The 14,253-nt window shown below is 38.4% G+C and overlaps 1 protein-coding gene across 2 annotated transcripts in view; it reads left to right on the forward strand.

The window, feature by feature from the left end:
- YEATS4 (YEATS domain containing 4) overlaps positions 1 to 14,253 on the forward strand; it is a 28,977-nt gene that overhangs the window by 11,913 nt on the left and 2,811 nt on the right. For both annotated transcript variants that reach the window (XM_054580289.1, XM_054580290.1), the window contains 2 exons: positions 282 to 374; positions 464 to 551. In XM_054580289.1, coding sequence (XP_054436264.1) covers positions 282 to 374; positions 464 to 551 — 181 coding nt within the window. The remainder of the gene's footprint in view (positions 1 to 281; positions 375 to 463; positions 552 to 14,253) is intronic.

Here is a 14,253-nt window from a genome sequence, read left to right on the forward strand (position 1 = left end):
TTCTTTTCTGAAAGTCACTTCTACCTCCATGACTTTCCAAATAAACTTTCTCTTATTTAAAAAAAAATCATGTTTAGATGTGGATGGATTGTGATATGTAATAGTAAAATAAAAGTACAGCGAGTTTGGGTGATTTCCCTCAGATAATTGTGGTTGAGACAAGGTCCTGAATTTAGTATATTTACTAATACCAGTCTCTAATTCAGTTATAGAAATGACAGTGTTTCACAGTGATGAAGGTAACCATTGCACAATGTGTGATATCTGTTTTTATTTCACAGGTAACCCTGTACCATTTATTAAAGCTGTTTCAATCAGACACCAATGCAATGCTGGGAAAAAAGACAGTGGTTTCAGAGTTCTATGATGAAATGGTAAGAAGATTTTGTAACGAGTGTTCTAAAAGCATTTTAAATTGTAGAACTTTGACGTTATTGGGCCTTTTTCCATTTTATCTTATTAGATTTTTCAAGACCCAACAGCAATGATGCAACAATTACTAACAACATCTCGTCAGCTAACATTAGGAGCCTATAAACATGAAACAGAATGTAAGTGTGATGAGTTCATAATTAATACTGAAAAATACTGTGTTATGTAATGATCAAATGGTTGATTAGTAACTTTTAAATTTTTTTCTAATGCTATATGTACACATAAAATTTTCAGGAGTTAAAAAATAGGCTATGTATTACTATAGAACATGTAAGGAGGCTATTATAAGTTGTTCCCAAAGTAGGCCTACTTTCAAAAAGGTAAAAGACAGCTGCTCACAGTCTCTAAAATACTGTTTGTATTTTGTTCCCTAATTACACTTTTGTGTTCTGTGATCTTTTTCTCTTTTTCAACCTGTCATTTATTTAATTTCAGATTAATGCTAAGGTGGGAAATGCCAGAATGCCACAATGAAGCCAGTCGTAGTATATTCTCCCTCTAAGCTGACATGGCCTCAGAATACCCTACACGTCACTCCATGCAGCTTTTGCCCATCATTTGAAGTTGCCACTCAAGATGAAAGCTATTTGTCATCCTTTGTAAACATTTATGTCACTGTTCATTTGCCCACAATACAAGGGAGGATCCCACCAAAACCGGAATTTATTTATAAAAAATTGTGTATTTATTCTTACATGTTTAAACTTCGAACACCTTCCATAGTGCTCTCTATTTGATGCAATACACCTATCAAGACTTTTTCCCACTGCTCAAAACAGTTTTGGAATGCGTCAATTTTGATGCCTTTTAGTGCTTCTGCCGTTTTTTTGTTTCACCTCTTCCACACTGGCAAAACATTTCACTAAGAGGACTTTTTTCATAAGGGGGAATGTTTTGGGGAAACAAAAATAAAGTCACTCAGGGTGCGGATCAGGTGAATAGGGAGCTTGGGGCCTGAGGGTCATGCTGTTTTAGGTCACACACAGCTGAACACTCAGCATGGTGTGCGCAGATATAACCGTAAATGACCCATCATGAAATGAACAAATGCATCGAAAGAGTCTCCAAAAAAAGTCACTGAAGCCAAACACAGCCTCTCACAACAATGCCAACTGGTGCACTGACACAGATGGGTTCCTAGAACACTCACCTAGTGGGGGAAGCCTGTACTACAAGGGGCCCGCCCTCCAGACCATAATTCTGGTTGGGGGCGGATGCGGGGAGGAGGTGGGGGGGGTGTGTGTGTGTGTGTCCTAATATATATTGATTACCAGTTATATGCTAGGCATTGTTCAAGGTTCTGAGGTTGGAGCAGTGTCAAACCAGACAAAAAAGGTCTAGTTTTATGGAGCTTACATTCTAGTGGGAGGAAGACATTTGATAAAGTGAAAGGTAGTGATTGGATGTCATGGAGACAAGTAAAACAGGGAAGGAAGAAGGTCGCAGAAGGCTTCCTGAGGTTGTAGCATTTGAATGAATACCTGAAGGGGTAAGAAAGCAAGCCCTGGAGCTTTCTGAGATAAGAATGTTATCTGTAGAAGGAGCAGCAAGGGCAAAAGCCCGGAGGTGGGCGTGTGCTGGGCATGTCGGAAGCAGCTAGGAGGCCAGTGAGACTAGAGTGAACAAGGCTAGAGAAGTTAACAGGGGACCAGTTCATATAGAAACTTGTGGGTAACTGTGAGCACTTGTAAGGGGGGGTAAAGGACATGTAAAGTCATTTGTGGGTTTTGAGCAGAAGAGTGAAAATATAAGACTAACATCTTTAAAAGATCAATTATCCTGGCTGCTGTGTTGAGAATAGACTGTAAAGCAGAAAAGGAAGAAGCAGAGGCTGTTCCAATAATCTAGATGATAGGACAGTGGGTGGTACCAGAGTGAGCAGTTTAGAGGGGTGAGAAGGGGTCAGATTCTGAATCTATTTCGAAGATAGATCTTTTTGGAAAAGAAAAAAAAAAGATGTAAGAGAAAAAGATCAACAAAGAATGACTCTTAAGGTTTCAGGCCTAAGAAACCAAAAAATTGTCATTGCTTTCTGTAGGGATGGGGGAAATCTGGGAGGGGCAGGCTTGTGGAAAAAATTAATTCAGAGTGCAATTTTGGACATGTTGGATGAAAGATGCCTCTGTGACATCTAAGTGGTTACATTGAGAAGGCAACTGCACCCAAAAGTCTGGTATTCAAGGAGAGGTCTAAGTTGAAGATAAAAATTTGGAAGTTAATAAATAGATGGATTTATAAACTGTGAGACCCAAAAATATCATCAAAGGAGTGAGTGAAGATAGAAGGCCAAGGACTGATCCATGAGCACTGCAACATTTAGAGATCTAACATGATCAGCAAAGGAAATTAAAAAAACAGTGTGGAGGAAGAAAACCCAGGTGCCTGTAAGGTCCTAAAGCAAAGTGTTGAAAGTGTATCAAGAAGTAATTAGCCACGTCCAGTACTGCTGATAGGTCAGGTCAGATGAGGGCCAAGAAATGGGCTATAGCAAGGTGGAGGTCCTGGATGACCTCAACGGGAGCAGTCAGAGAGAGTGGTAAGGACAGAAGGTGGTTGAAGTGGGTCAAGAGCTAAACTGGAAACATTTGGAGTGATAGCAGAAGCAGGATATATGGTCCAGAGGGTCGTGTTTTGGGGGGAAATAAGGCAGTATATTTATAGTAAAAGAAAGATGCGGTAAAAGGATGGGTATGGGGTGAGAATGCAGTGGAGAAGGGAGTTGCTATTTAACCATTAATGGTTACAGTAGTGTTATATTTTTATGGAACCGATGACGAGAAGTTAAAAGGCCCGAATACTAATTTTAATTTTACCACTTGATAGTCATTTAAAATCATATTTAAAATTTTCATGCTTCACTTTTCTGCATTTGCTTATTTTGTTATGAACATAAAACATACATATATATGATTACTTTGAAAAGATAAAAAAGCGCCTAATATGCTATTTTTAATAATGTTTTATTGTTTATGCTGTTAACTGTTGTCACAGTTTTTCCCCCTTCGTCCCCCTCCGCCAGCCCATCCCCCTACTTCCGTAGTCCATCCTCACACTGTTGTATATTTCCATTAGTCCTTCATATATATTCTTTGATTAACCCCTTCACTTTCTTTCAGACAGTCTCCACCTCCCCCGTCCGTCTTACAGCTGTCAGTCTATTCCATAATTCTATGCCTCTGGTTCTCTTTTGCTTTTTAGTTTATTTTGTTCATTAGCTTACTCTTATAAGTGAGAACACATGGTGTTTGTCTTCCACTGATTGGCTTATTTCATTTAGCATAATAGTCTCCAGTTCAATCCCTGCTGTCGCAAAGGTCATTGTTCCTTTCTTTCTTTCTGCTGCATAGTATTCCATTGTGCAAATATACCACAGTTTTTTAATCCACTCATCTACTGATGGACAATTAGGCTGTTTCCAACTCTTGCCTATTGTAAATAGCGCTGCTATGAACATAGAGGTGCATACATTTTTTTGAATTGGTGTTTTGGGAATCTTAGGGTATATTCCCAGCAGTGAAATCGCTGAGTCAAAGGGTAGCTCCATTTTTAATTTTTTGAGGAAATGCCATACTGTTTTCCACAGTGACTACACTAGCCTGCATTCCCTCCAACAGTGTACTAGGATTCCATTTTCTCTAAATCCTTGCCAGTACTTCTTGTTTGTCGATTTATTAATGATAGCCATTCTGACAGGTGTGCAGTGATATCTCATTGTGGCTTTAATTTACGTCTCTCTGATGGCTGGTGAAGTAGAGCATTTTTTCATATGTCTATGGGCCATCTGTATGTCCTTCTTGGAGAAGTGTCTATTCAGGTCCTCTGCCCCTTTTTTTAATTGGATTGTTTGTCTTATGGTGTTGAGTGATATGAATTCTTTATATATTTTAGAGATTAAACCCTTGTGCTGTGTATCATTGACAAATACATTCTCTCATACAGTGAGTTCCCTTTTCATATTTATGATGGTTTCTTTAGCCATGCACAAGCTTTGTAATTTGATGTAGACCCATTTGTTTATTTTTTTCTTCATTCCCCTTGCCCTAGGGGATATATCAGCAAAAATATTCCTACATGAGATATCTGAAATTTTACTGCCTCTATTTTCTGCAAGTATTTTTATGGTATCATGACTTATATTTAAGTCTATTATCCATTTTGAGTTTATTCTGGTATATGGTGTAAGCTGGTGGTCTAGTTTCATTTTTTTGCAAGTACCAGTCCAGTTTTCCCAACACTGTTTTTACTCCATTGTATGTTTGTGCCCTCTTTGTCAAATATTAATTGCCCATAGAGACATGGGCAATTAATGGGTTTATTTCTGGGCTCTCTTATTTTGTTCCATTGATCTATGTGTCTGTTCTTATGCCAGTACCATAGTGTTTTGATTACCATGGCCTTGTAGTATAGTTGGATATCAGATATTGTGCTCTCTCTGACCTTGTTGTTCTTTCTTAAGATTGCTAAGGTTATTTGGGGGTCTTTTTTTGTTCCATATAAACTTTTGGAATATTTGTTCTAGATCTGTGAAATACGCTATTGGTATTTTTATGGGAATTGTATTGAATCTATAGATTGCTTTGGATAGTAGGAACATTTTAATGATGTTAATTTCTTCCAATCCATCAACAGGGTATATGGTTCCATTCATTTGTATTTCCTCAGTTTCTTTCATCAGTATTCTATAGTTTTCCGAGTACAGGTCTTTTACCTCCTTGGTTAAATTTATTCCTAGGTACTTTATTTTTTTTCTTGCTGTAGTATATGTGACTTTCTTTTCTTGGTTTCTCTTTCTGTTCACTGTTGGTGTACAAAAATGCCATCAATTTCTGAATATTGATTTTATATCCTACTACTTTGCCAAATTCACTTATTAGGTAGTTTTTTGGTGGAGCCTATAGGGTTATCTATGACTACTATCATGTTGTCTGCAAATAATGACAATTTTACTTCCTCCTTTCCAATTTAGATGCCTTTTATATCTTCTTGTCTGATTGCTGTGGTTAGAACTTACAGTACTAGGCTGAATAAAATGGTGAAAGTAGACACCCTTGTCTTGTTCCTGATCTGTTGGAAACACTTCTAGCTTTTGCCCATTGAGTATGATGTTGACAGTAGGGCTTTTTGCCCATTGAGTATGACCCTTTAGTTCCACTTTGCTGAGTGTTTTTATCATAAATGGGTGCTGGATTTTATCAAATGCTTTTTCTACATATATTGATATGATCATGTGATTTTTGTCTTTTGTTCTGTTTATGTGATGTATTACATTTATTGATTTGTGAGTATTGTACCATCCTTGCGTCCCTGGAATAAATTCCATTTGATCATGGTGTAGGATTGTTTTGATGTATTGTTGCATCTGGTTTGCTAATATTTTGTTGAGGATTTTAGCATCTATGTTCGTCAGAGATATTGCCTATAACTTTTTTCTTTATTGTGTCTTTACCTGGTTTTGGAATTAGGTTAATACTGGCCTGTAAAAACAGTTTGGGAGTCTTTCCTCTTGAATTTTTTGGAATAGTTTGAGGATAAGTGTTAACTGTTCTTTGAGTGTTTGATAAAACTTGTCTGTGAAGTCCTCTGGTCCAGGGCTTTTGTGTGTTGGGGTTTTTTTTTTATTACTGCTTCAATTTCACTGGTTGTCATTGGTCTGTTCAGGTTTTCTGCTTCTTCCTGATTCGATTTTGGGAGATTATATGTTTCTAGAAATTTACCCATTTTGCTCAGGTTGTCCAATTTCTTGGCATATAGTTCTCCATAATAACTTCTTACAACCCTTTGTATTTCTGTAGTAGCAGTTGTTACTTCTCCTCTTTCATTTCTGATTCTATTTATTTGAGTCCTCTCTTTTTTTTCTTGATGAATCTGGTTAAAGGTTTGACCAGCTCCTGGATTCATTGAGCTTTTGAATTTTTTTTTTTAGTATCTATGTTATGTAATTCTGCTCTGATTTTGATTGTTTCTTTCCTTCCACTCACTCTGGGTTTTGTTTATTGTTGTTCCTCTAGTTCTTTTAGATATAGGGTTAGGTTGTTTACTTGAGATTTTTCTGTATTCTCTAGGTGGGCCTGTAATGCTATGAACTTCACTCTTAGGATGGCTTTTGCTATGTCCCCATAGGCTTTGGGTTGTTGTGTGTTCATTTTCATTTGTTTCCAGGTACTTTGTAATTTCTTCCTTGATGTCATTGTTAACTCATTCATTATTTAATAGCATGTTGTTCAGCCTCCATGTATTTGAATGTTTTTGAGTTTTTTTCTTGATGTTGGTTTCTAGTTTCAAGCTATTGTGATCAGAGAAGATGCTTGATATAATTTCAGTTTTCTTGAATTTGTTAAGGCTTGTTATGTGTGCTACGATGTGGTCTGTCTTTGAAAATTAACTGTGTTTGTTTGAGAAGAATGTGTATTTTGCATCTTCGGGGTGAAATGTTCTGTAAGTATCATTCAAGTTCATTAGGTGTAGAGTATCACTTAATGCCGCAATAGCCTTGTTGATTTTTTTTGTTTGGAAGGTCTATCCATTGTTGACAGTGGGGTGTTAAAATCCCTTACAATGACTATATTGCTGTCAATTGCTTTCTTAAAGTCCTCCAAACTTTTCTTTATATATTTAGGTGCTCCTATATTGGGTTCATATATATGTACAAGGATTATATCCTCTTGTTGGACTACTCCCTTAAGCATTATGCAGTGAACTTCTTTGTCTCTTGTTATGGCCTTTGTTTTGAAGTCTGTTTTGTCTGATACAAGGATTGCTACCCCAGCTTTTTTTTTTCATGTCATTTGCATGGAATATTTTTTCCATCCCTTCAATTTCAGCCTGTGTAAATCTTGTTCTGGTGGGTCTCTTATAGACAGCATATATGAGGGTCATGTTTTCTTATCCATTTAGCTACCCTATGTCTTTTGATTTAACCCATTTACATTTAAGGTTATTATTGATAGATACTTACTCATTGCCATTTTTTCCCTTTTTACCTGTGTTACTCTATTTCTTCTTCTTAAAGCAGTCCCTTAAGCAATCTCTTGCAGTGCTGGTTTGGTAGAGATGTACTCTTTTATCCTTTTTTTTTTTTTTTTTTTTTTTTTAATTTAGTCTGGGAAGCTCTTTATTTCGCCTCCTATTTTAAATGAGAGCCTTACCATATAGAGCAGCCTTGGTTGCAGGTCCATACCTTTCATTACTTGGAATATTTCGTGCCAGTCCCTTCTGGCTTGTGTTTCTGTTGAGAAATAGGCTTATTGGAGCTCCCTTGTATGTTACTAGCTGTTTCTTCCTTTCTGCCTTTAAGATTCTTTGTCTTTAAATTTTGCCATTTTAATTGTGATGTGCCTTGGAGTAGGCCTCTTTGGGTTCATCTTGATTGGGACTTCTGTACTTCCTGAACTTGCATGACTTTTTCCTTCATCAAATTAGGAAACTTTTCAGTCATCATTTTTTCAAGGAGGTTTTCAATCCCTTGCTCCCTTTCTTCTTCTGGAATCCCTATTATGCAAATATTGTTATATTTCATGTTGTCCCAAAGCTCCCTTAAATTGTCCTAATACGTTTTGAGTTTTTTCTCATTTCGTTGCTCTGACTGGGTGTTTTTTTCTATCTTGTCTTTCAACTTGCTGATTCAATCCTCTGCTTCCTGTAGCCTGCTTTTAATTCCTTCTGGTGTATTCATCATTTCAGATATTGTATTCTGAATTTCCTCTTCTTACTTATAGTTTCTGTGTCCTTTTTTATGCTGGTATAGTTCCCACCAAGTTCCTTGTAGCTCCCATAAAATTCCTTGTAGTTCTAAGTTCCTTGAGCATCCTATAACTATTACTTTGAGCTCTATATCTGATAAATTGCTTGCCTCCACTTCATTTAGCTCTTATTCTGGGGATTCCTCCTTTCTCTTTGCATGGGGGTTGTGTCTTTGTCTCCCCATTTTTGATGACTCTTTTTGTTTGCTTCTACATATTAGATTGATCTGCTTTGACTCCCCGTCTTTGTGGGATGGCTCTCTGTAGTAGGAGTCCTGTAGGACTCAGCGGTGCATTCTCCTTCATCTCCTTACTTGGATGTTTTAGGGATGCCCTTTATGCAGTTTATGTGGGCTCTCCTGTTGTATTTGGTTTTAATTGTTGTTGGCTCATTTGTTGGTGGGTTCCCCCCTCCAGCTGGCTGACTGAGAGTCTCAGTCTTCACCATGTTTTGTATGCTTATGTACAGGTGCTGACAGAACAAAACAGCACAACACAGAAAACAAATCTCACACCAGCAAAAATACTCCCAACAATGACAGCAATATCAACAACAAATGAGCAAAGATTAATAAAGGTGGTAATAGAATAAGAATATTATAAGAAATAAAAAATGAATATGGGATGGCTAAATAAAAAGATTTTGAGAGATTAGAGAGAGGAAAAATAATAAGAGTAAGGAACAGAATCAAGACCAAAAAAAGGGGGGGAAATTTAAAACAAAAATAAGAAAGGAAAGGAAGGCAAAATAAAGAAAAGGAAAGAGTAAAATAGGAGATTTGAAATAAAAAATAGTGAAAAATAGGAACAAAATTGAAAAATGTTAAGAAGCTATGCAAAAGAAAAAATAACACAAATAATGAAAAAGATTGAGGTGGAATGTGTTCATCTCAGCAGTTTAGTGCTTACTTGCTGGCTTCTCCTTCTGGATATGCCGCTGGTGTTCTGAAGCTGGTATAAGACAATGTCGGACATTGTCCCTGTCCAGCTCTGGGCAGCCTGTTCGAAACTACAAGCAATCCACAGTCTGTGGCTGTCTCCTTCAGGCTCGGCTGCTTCCAGGCTGGTCACCGAAGCTCTTCACTGCTGGCTTTTTATCATCACAAGGTCCAGGGGTGGGTCAGCTCAGGACCGAAAGCACCACAAGTACTGCCCCCACCTGCCTCTCCCTGTGGTCCTGCCGTTAGTCTAGCTGTGACCTCTCTGTTCCTGAGAGGGCTTCTAGTGGAACTGGGAGGATGAGACCCCTGGACCTAGTGGGGGGTGCTGTTCAGACTTCAGGGAAGATGGTGGATGTGTTCACATGTCTTGAGTCTGTCCTAGATGATTTCCCTGAATTCAGCAGGACGAAGCTCCTACGAGGGTAGCAGGTGGGCCCTCCAGAGCCCAGAGTTTGGGTCTGATGGTGTTCCCAGGCTCTTCTGTGGGAGGAAGTACCAGCTGGGTTCCCTGGAAAGTGTATAGAAAGGCTCTGCCCTAAGGCCAGTCTCCAACACTCCTGAGTCCCCCCCTATGTTGCTGTGTCCTCAGCAGGGAATAAGATGCAGGTTGGGGGAAAGTAAGAAAGTTGCTGGATGGGGCAAGCAGGATTTCAAAGGTTGTGACAAGTGAGATTCCAGAGGATGGGCTAGGAGGCTTTCAGAGGCAGAGCCTCGCAGTTTTCCCACAGGCTGGGGTCTTTGTTTTTCTCCTGGGAGGGGCTTATTTTTCTGAAGAAAAATGGCTCCTGTGTTATGGTGTATCCCAGCACTGTGAACCCAGCAGCCACTCCTCCACACCTCTTCTGCCAGCCTCCCGCTCTAAGACTGTCCTCGCATGACTGCATACCCTATGCCCTCCCTTCGCCTGCGCCAAGGGTGAGTGGCCAGGAATGAGAAACCTGTGCATTGGCCCCTTAGAACAAAAGTTTATAAAAAAGGAAAAGAAAAGGTGGTTTTGTGCCCAGCAGGCTGTATATTTGTCCTGTGGGCAAGAAAACCCTGTGGCCTTTGACTGCTGGGTGCTGCGTGGGCGGGATCCAGCACTGGCACTCTGCGCTTCCGAACCTCGTCTGAGGTCCAGGCCTCACTCATCTGTGTGGGAAGTGCCCTTTGCTGTCACCCATGAAAGTGGTGCTGGCCCCATTCGCATTCCTGCCCTTTCTACCAGTCATGAGGGGTTCCCCCCCCCCCCCCGCCAGCCCTTCGTTAAGTATCCACCTTCTCAGGCAGTCCTCAGTTGTTTATTTCAGGTGGACGTTCCACTCTTTATGTTTATTTTCAGCTTGGTTTTGGGAGGCAGTGTGAGACACATTCTCCTACTCTGCTGCCATCTTGCCGCTCTAATATTTTAATTTGTTATTGGTTATTTGCTCTCCAAAGATTTTCTTTTTCCCATATCATGAAATGTGCCCGATTCATAGATAAAACTTCTCTTTTAAAATTCAGGTGTCCTCATTTTTGTATTTTCAACAAAACTAACAATTCATTTATGTGTAATAAGTAGACACAATATATTTTATAAAAATACTTTTCTATAAATGTATTTTTGTGGGTTAAAGCTTATTTTTGGAGCTATATAACCTTGGAAACTTCTTAGCAGTAAATTTCATGTTTTGTATTATCTTCTGTTTATTTTTTAACAATATCAAGTCAGTAAGGAAAAAAAGATAACTTCAGAAGTGGTACTGGCACAGTTGATAAGCTTTTGAGAGCAAAACTTGATTTAGATCATTGTTTCATAGCATTTACCAAAACAACTTCCAGTTTAATTAAAGGTAGTTAAATGGTTTTTTTTTTTCTTTTTTTAAAATGAGTTAACCTATTACTTGAAAAATTAGAGAAATGACTGTCCTGGCTAGGGTAGAGTTTTTAAATTTGAGGTGTTAGAAGAAATTACATTAAAAGAAAGACAAACTTGATTTTGTAAAAAATATTTTAACTTCTGCATTTCAAATGGACAAAGAAAAATAAAATTGCAGGGAAGATGACAAAAGATTAATATCTTAAAAACTCTAAAATGGACAAATAAAATAAGGAATTTTAAACTTCAATTGATAAATGGACAAAATTTATTCAATTGATAAAATAGACAAATGATAATTAGTAAAATTCAGTTGATAAAATGGACAGCTGAAAGAAGAGATCACTAGTAAATAAAATGGGAAAATATTTGGCCAAGCTAGTAATTTAAAAAATGCAAACCAAATAATGGGTGGCCATATGTTTATCAAATTAGCAAAAGGAATCATTAAGCATTGTTCATAGTGAGGATGTGGTGAACTTTGCATTTTCATAAGTTGTTTGTGTGGGCATAAATTGCTTTAGCCTCTTAGGGAGGCAATTTAAGAATGTTAATCAAAGACCTAAGAGGATATATACATACTTATTTATCAATTTAAGGCCATTTTACTCAATATTTGGTAATAGTAAGATATCATATTTTTTCAGTGCTTACTATTTGGACTCCTCTAAATCTGTACATATATAAGATTTAGGTCTATAATTTTATTAGGTAATCCATTTTAGAAAAGAAAACTGAGGCATGGAGAGGCTAGTTACTTTCCCACAGATGCAGACAAGTAGCAGTTGAGGCATCTCCCAGGCAGTCAGACTGAGGCTCTAAAAACACAGTAATATTTTTAGATAGAGTAATATTCGGTATAGAGGTTGTTCATTAGGAAGCATATTAAAAGTTTATAAAGATATTTATACTAGTAATACATGGGAATAAACACTAATGATCGAGCTTTTAAAAGTAATAATTGCTTCTATAAGGAATAATTAAAAGAAACACTTAATGAGAGTTTATACTGTATAGTAGACAAGCACTTTACATTTCTTATCCTGAATGAATTCCATAATAACCGTAGGAAGTAGATACTACACTACTATTGGTACCATTTTGTAGGTAAATACCCTAGAATAATGAAGTAGAGCCAGGATTTTAAACCCTGAGTCCACACTCTTAATCAATAAGCAGTTCAGTCTCTGTATAAAATCTTAAAATTGACGCTTCAAACCAGTAAGTTATATTGGCTCTGCACAAATAATTACTACGCTTTAGATTGATTTGCTCCAAGGTGAACCTTCATTTGAAAATTTAAAACAAAGTTTATTCTGTTTTTTTAAGTGTTTTAAAAATATTTTATTGGTTATGCTATTACAGTTGTCCCAATTTTTCCCCTTTTGCCCCCCTCCACCCAGTGCCCCCGTTCCCTCCAGCGTGCCCCCTTATGTCCATGGGTCGTGCATGTAAGTTCTTTGGCTTTTCCATTTTCTGTACTGTTCTTAACATCTGCCTCTCTATTTTTGTACCTACCAATTTGTACTTCTTAATCCCTGCACCTTTTTCCCCATTTTCTCCCTTCCCCCTCCCAACTGATAACCCTCCAAATGATCTCTGTATCTATGATCCTGTTTCTGTTCTGCTTGTTTGCCTAGTTTGTTTTTTTAGATTCAATTGTTGATAGTTGTGAATTTGCTGCCATTTTAAACTTCAAAGTTTTGATACACTTCTTTTTCTTAAATAAGTCCCTTTAACATTTCGTATAATAATGGCTTGGTGATGATGAACTCCTTTATCTTTACCTTGTCTGGGAAACACTTATCTGCCTTTCCATTCTAAATGATAGCTTTGCTGGATAGGGTTATCTAGGTTGTAGGTCCTTGCTCTTCATCACTTTGAATACTTCCTGCCAGTCCCTTCTGGCCTGTAAAGTTTCTTTTGAGAAATCAGCTGACAGTCTTATGGGAACTTACCTACAGGAACTCACTTTCCTCTTGCTGCTTTTAAGAATCTCTCTTTATCTTTAACCTTTGGCATTTTAATTATGGTGTGTCTTGGTATAGGCCTCTTTGGGTCCAACTTGTTTTGGACTCTCTGTGTTCCCTGGACTTGTATGTCTATTTCCTTCATCAAATTAGGGAAGTTTCCTGTCATTACTTTTTCAAATAAGTTTTCAATTTCTTGTTCTTTCTCTTCTTCTGGCAACCCTATGATTTGAATGTTGGTACATTTGAAGATGTCCCAGAGATTCCTTAGCCTGTCTTTGGTTTGTTTGTTTGTTTGTTCAATTCTTTTTTCTTCTTGCTGTTCTGATTGGTTGTTTTTGCTTACTTATGTTTCACATCACTGATTTGATTCTCAGCTTCATCCACCCCACTGTTGGTTCCTTATACATTTTTCTTTATTTCACTTATTGTAACCTTCATTTCTGCCTTCATCTCTGCCTGGGTCTTTTTGATGCTATGGGGCCCTCGCTAAGTTACTTATGCATCCTTATAACCAGTGTTTTGAACTCTGCATCTTATAGATTGCTCATCTCCATTTTGTTTAGTTCTTTTTCTGGAGTTTTACTCTCTTATATTTGGGCCATGCTTCTTTGTCTCCTCATTTTGTTAGCCTCCCTGTATTTGTTTCTATGTATTAGATAGAGCTGCTATGATTCCCTGTCTTGGTAGCATAGCCTAATGTAGCCTAACGTAGCCTCTCCTATCACCCAAGCTGGGTACTTGAGGAGCACCCTTCATGTGGACTGAGTACACCCTCCTCTTGTAGTTGAGCCCTGATTGCTGATGGGAGGTATTTACCCAAGCTAGTCAGCTGCAAGGACTGGCTGTGACAACTCACCACTAATCTCTGCCTTTCATGAGGATCAGCTGTGCCGAGGCCCACTCCACAGAGCAGGACTTACTTCAGCAGGGCTCTGGAGCCTGCTGCATCCATTCCTTGAGCGTGTTGCTTGTGGAAGTGGTTGGGTGTTGGTGCCTCAACATGGTCTTTAGTGCACACTTTGTGCATGGTCCACTTTGTGCACAGGCCTTAGAGTCTCCTGGGTGATGCAGGCCAAGGTCAGCTACTGCCTGTGGTCTCTCTGGTGCCACTTAGCATAAGCTATAGAGTGATATGCAGATGGCTGCTACTTGTGCTGGGCTTGGAGGTGCCCAAGCAAGGCCAGGCTGTTCAACAAGGCCGGCTGCTGCTAATGCTGGGCCTGGGGCCACATAGCAAGAGGAGCAGGGCATGCTGAGGCCAGATGCTGCTTTTTTGAGAAAACTTAGAAAAATCTTCAGCATAAGCCAAGACAAACCCTTCATAT

This window comes from Pteronotus mesoamericanus, unplaced genomic scaffold (assembly GCF_021234165.1).
Source record: "Pteronotus mesoamericanus isolate MK-2021 breed Mesoamerican mustached bat unplaced genomic scaffold, CSHL_Meso_final contig_56, whole genome shotgun sequence".
Lineage (NCBI taxonomy): Eukaryota > Metazoa > Chordata > Mammalia > Chiroptera > Mormoopidae > Pteronotus > Pteronotus mesoamericanus.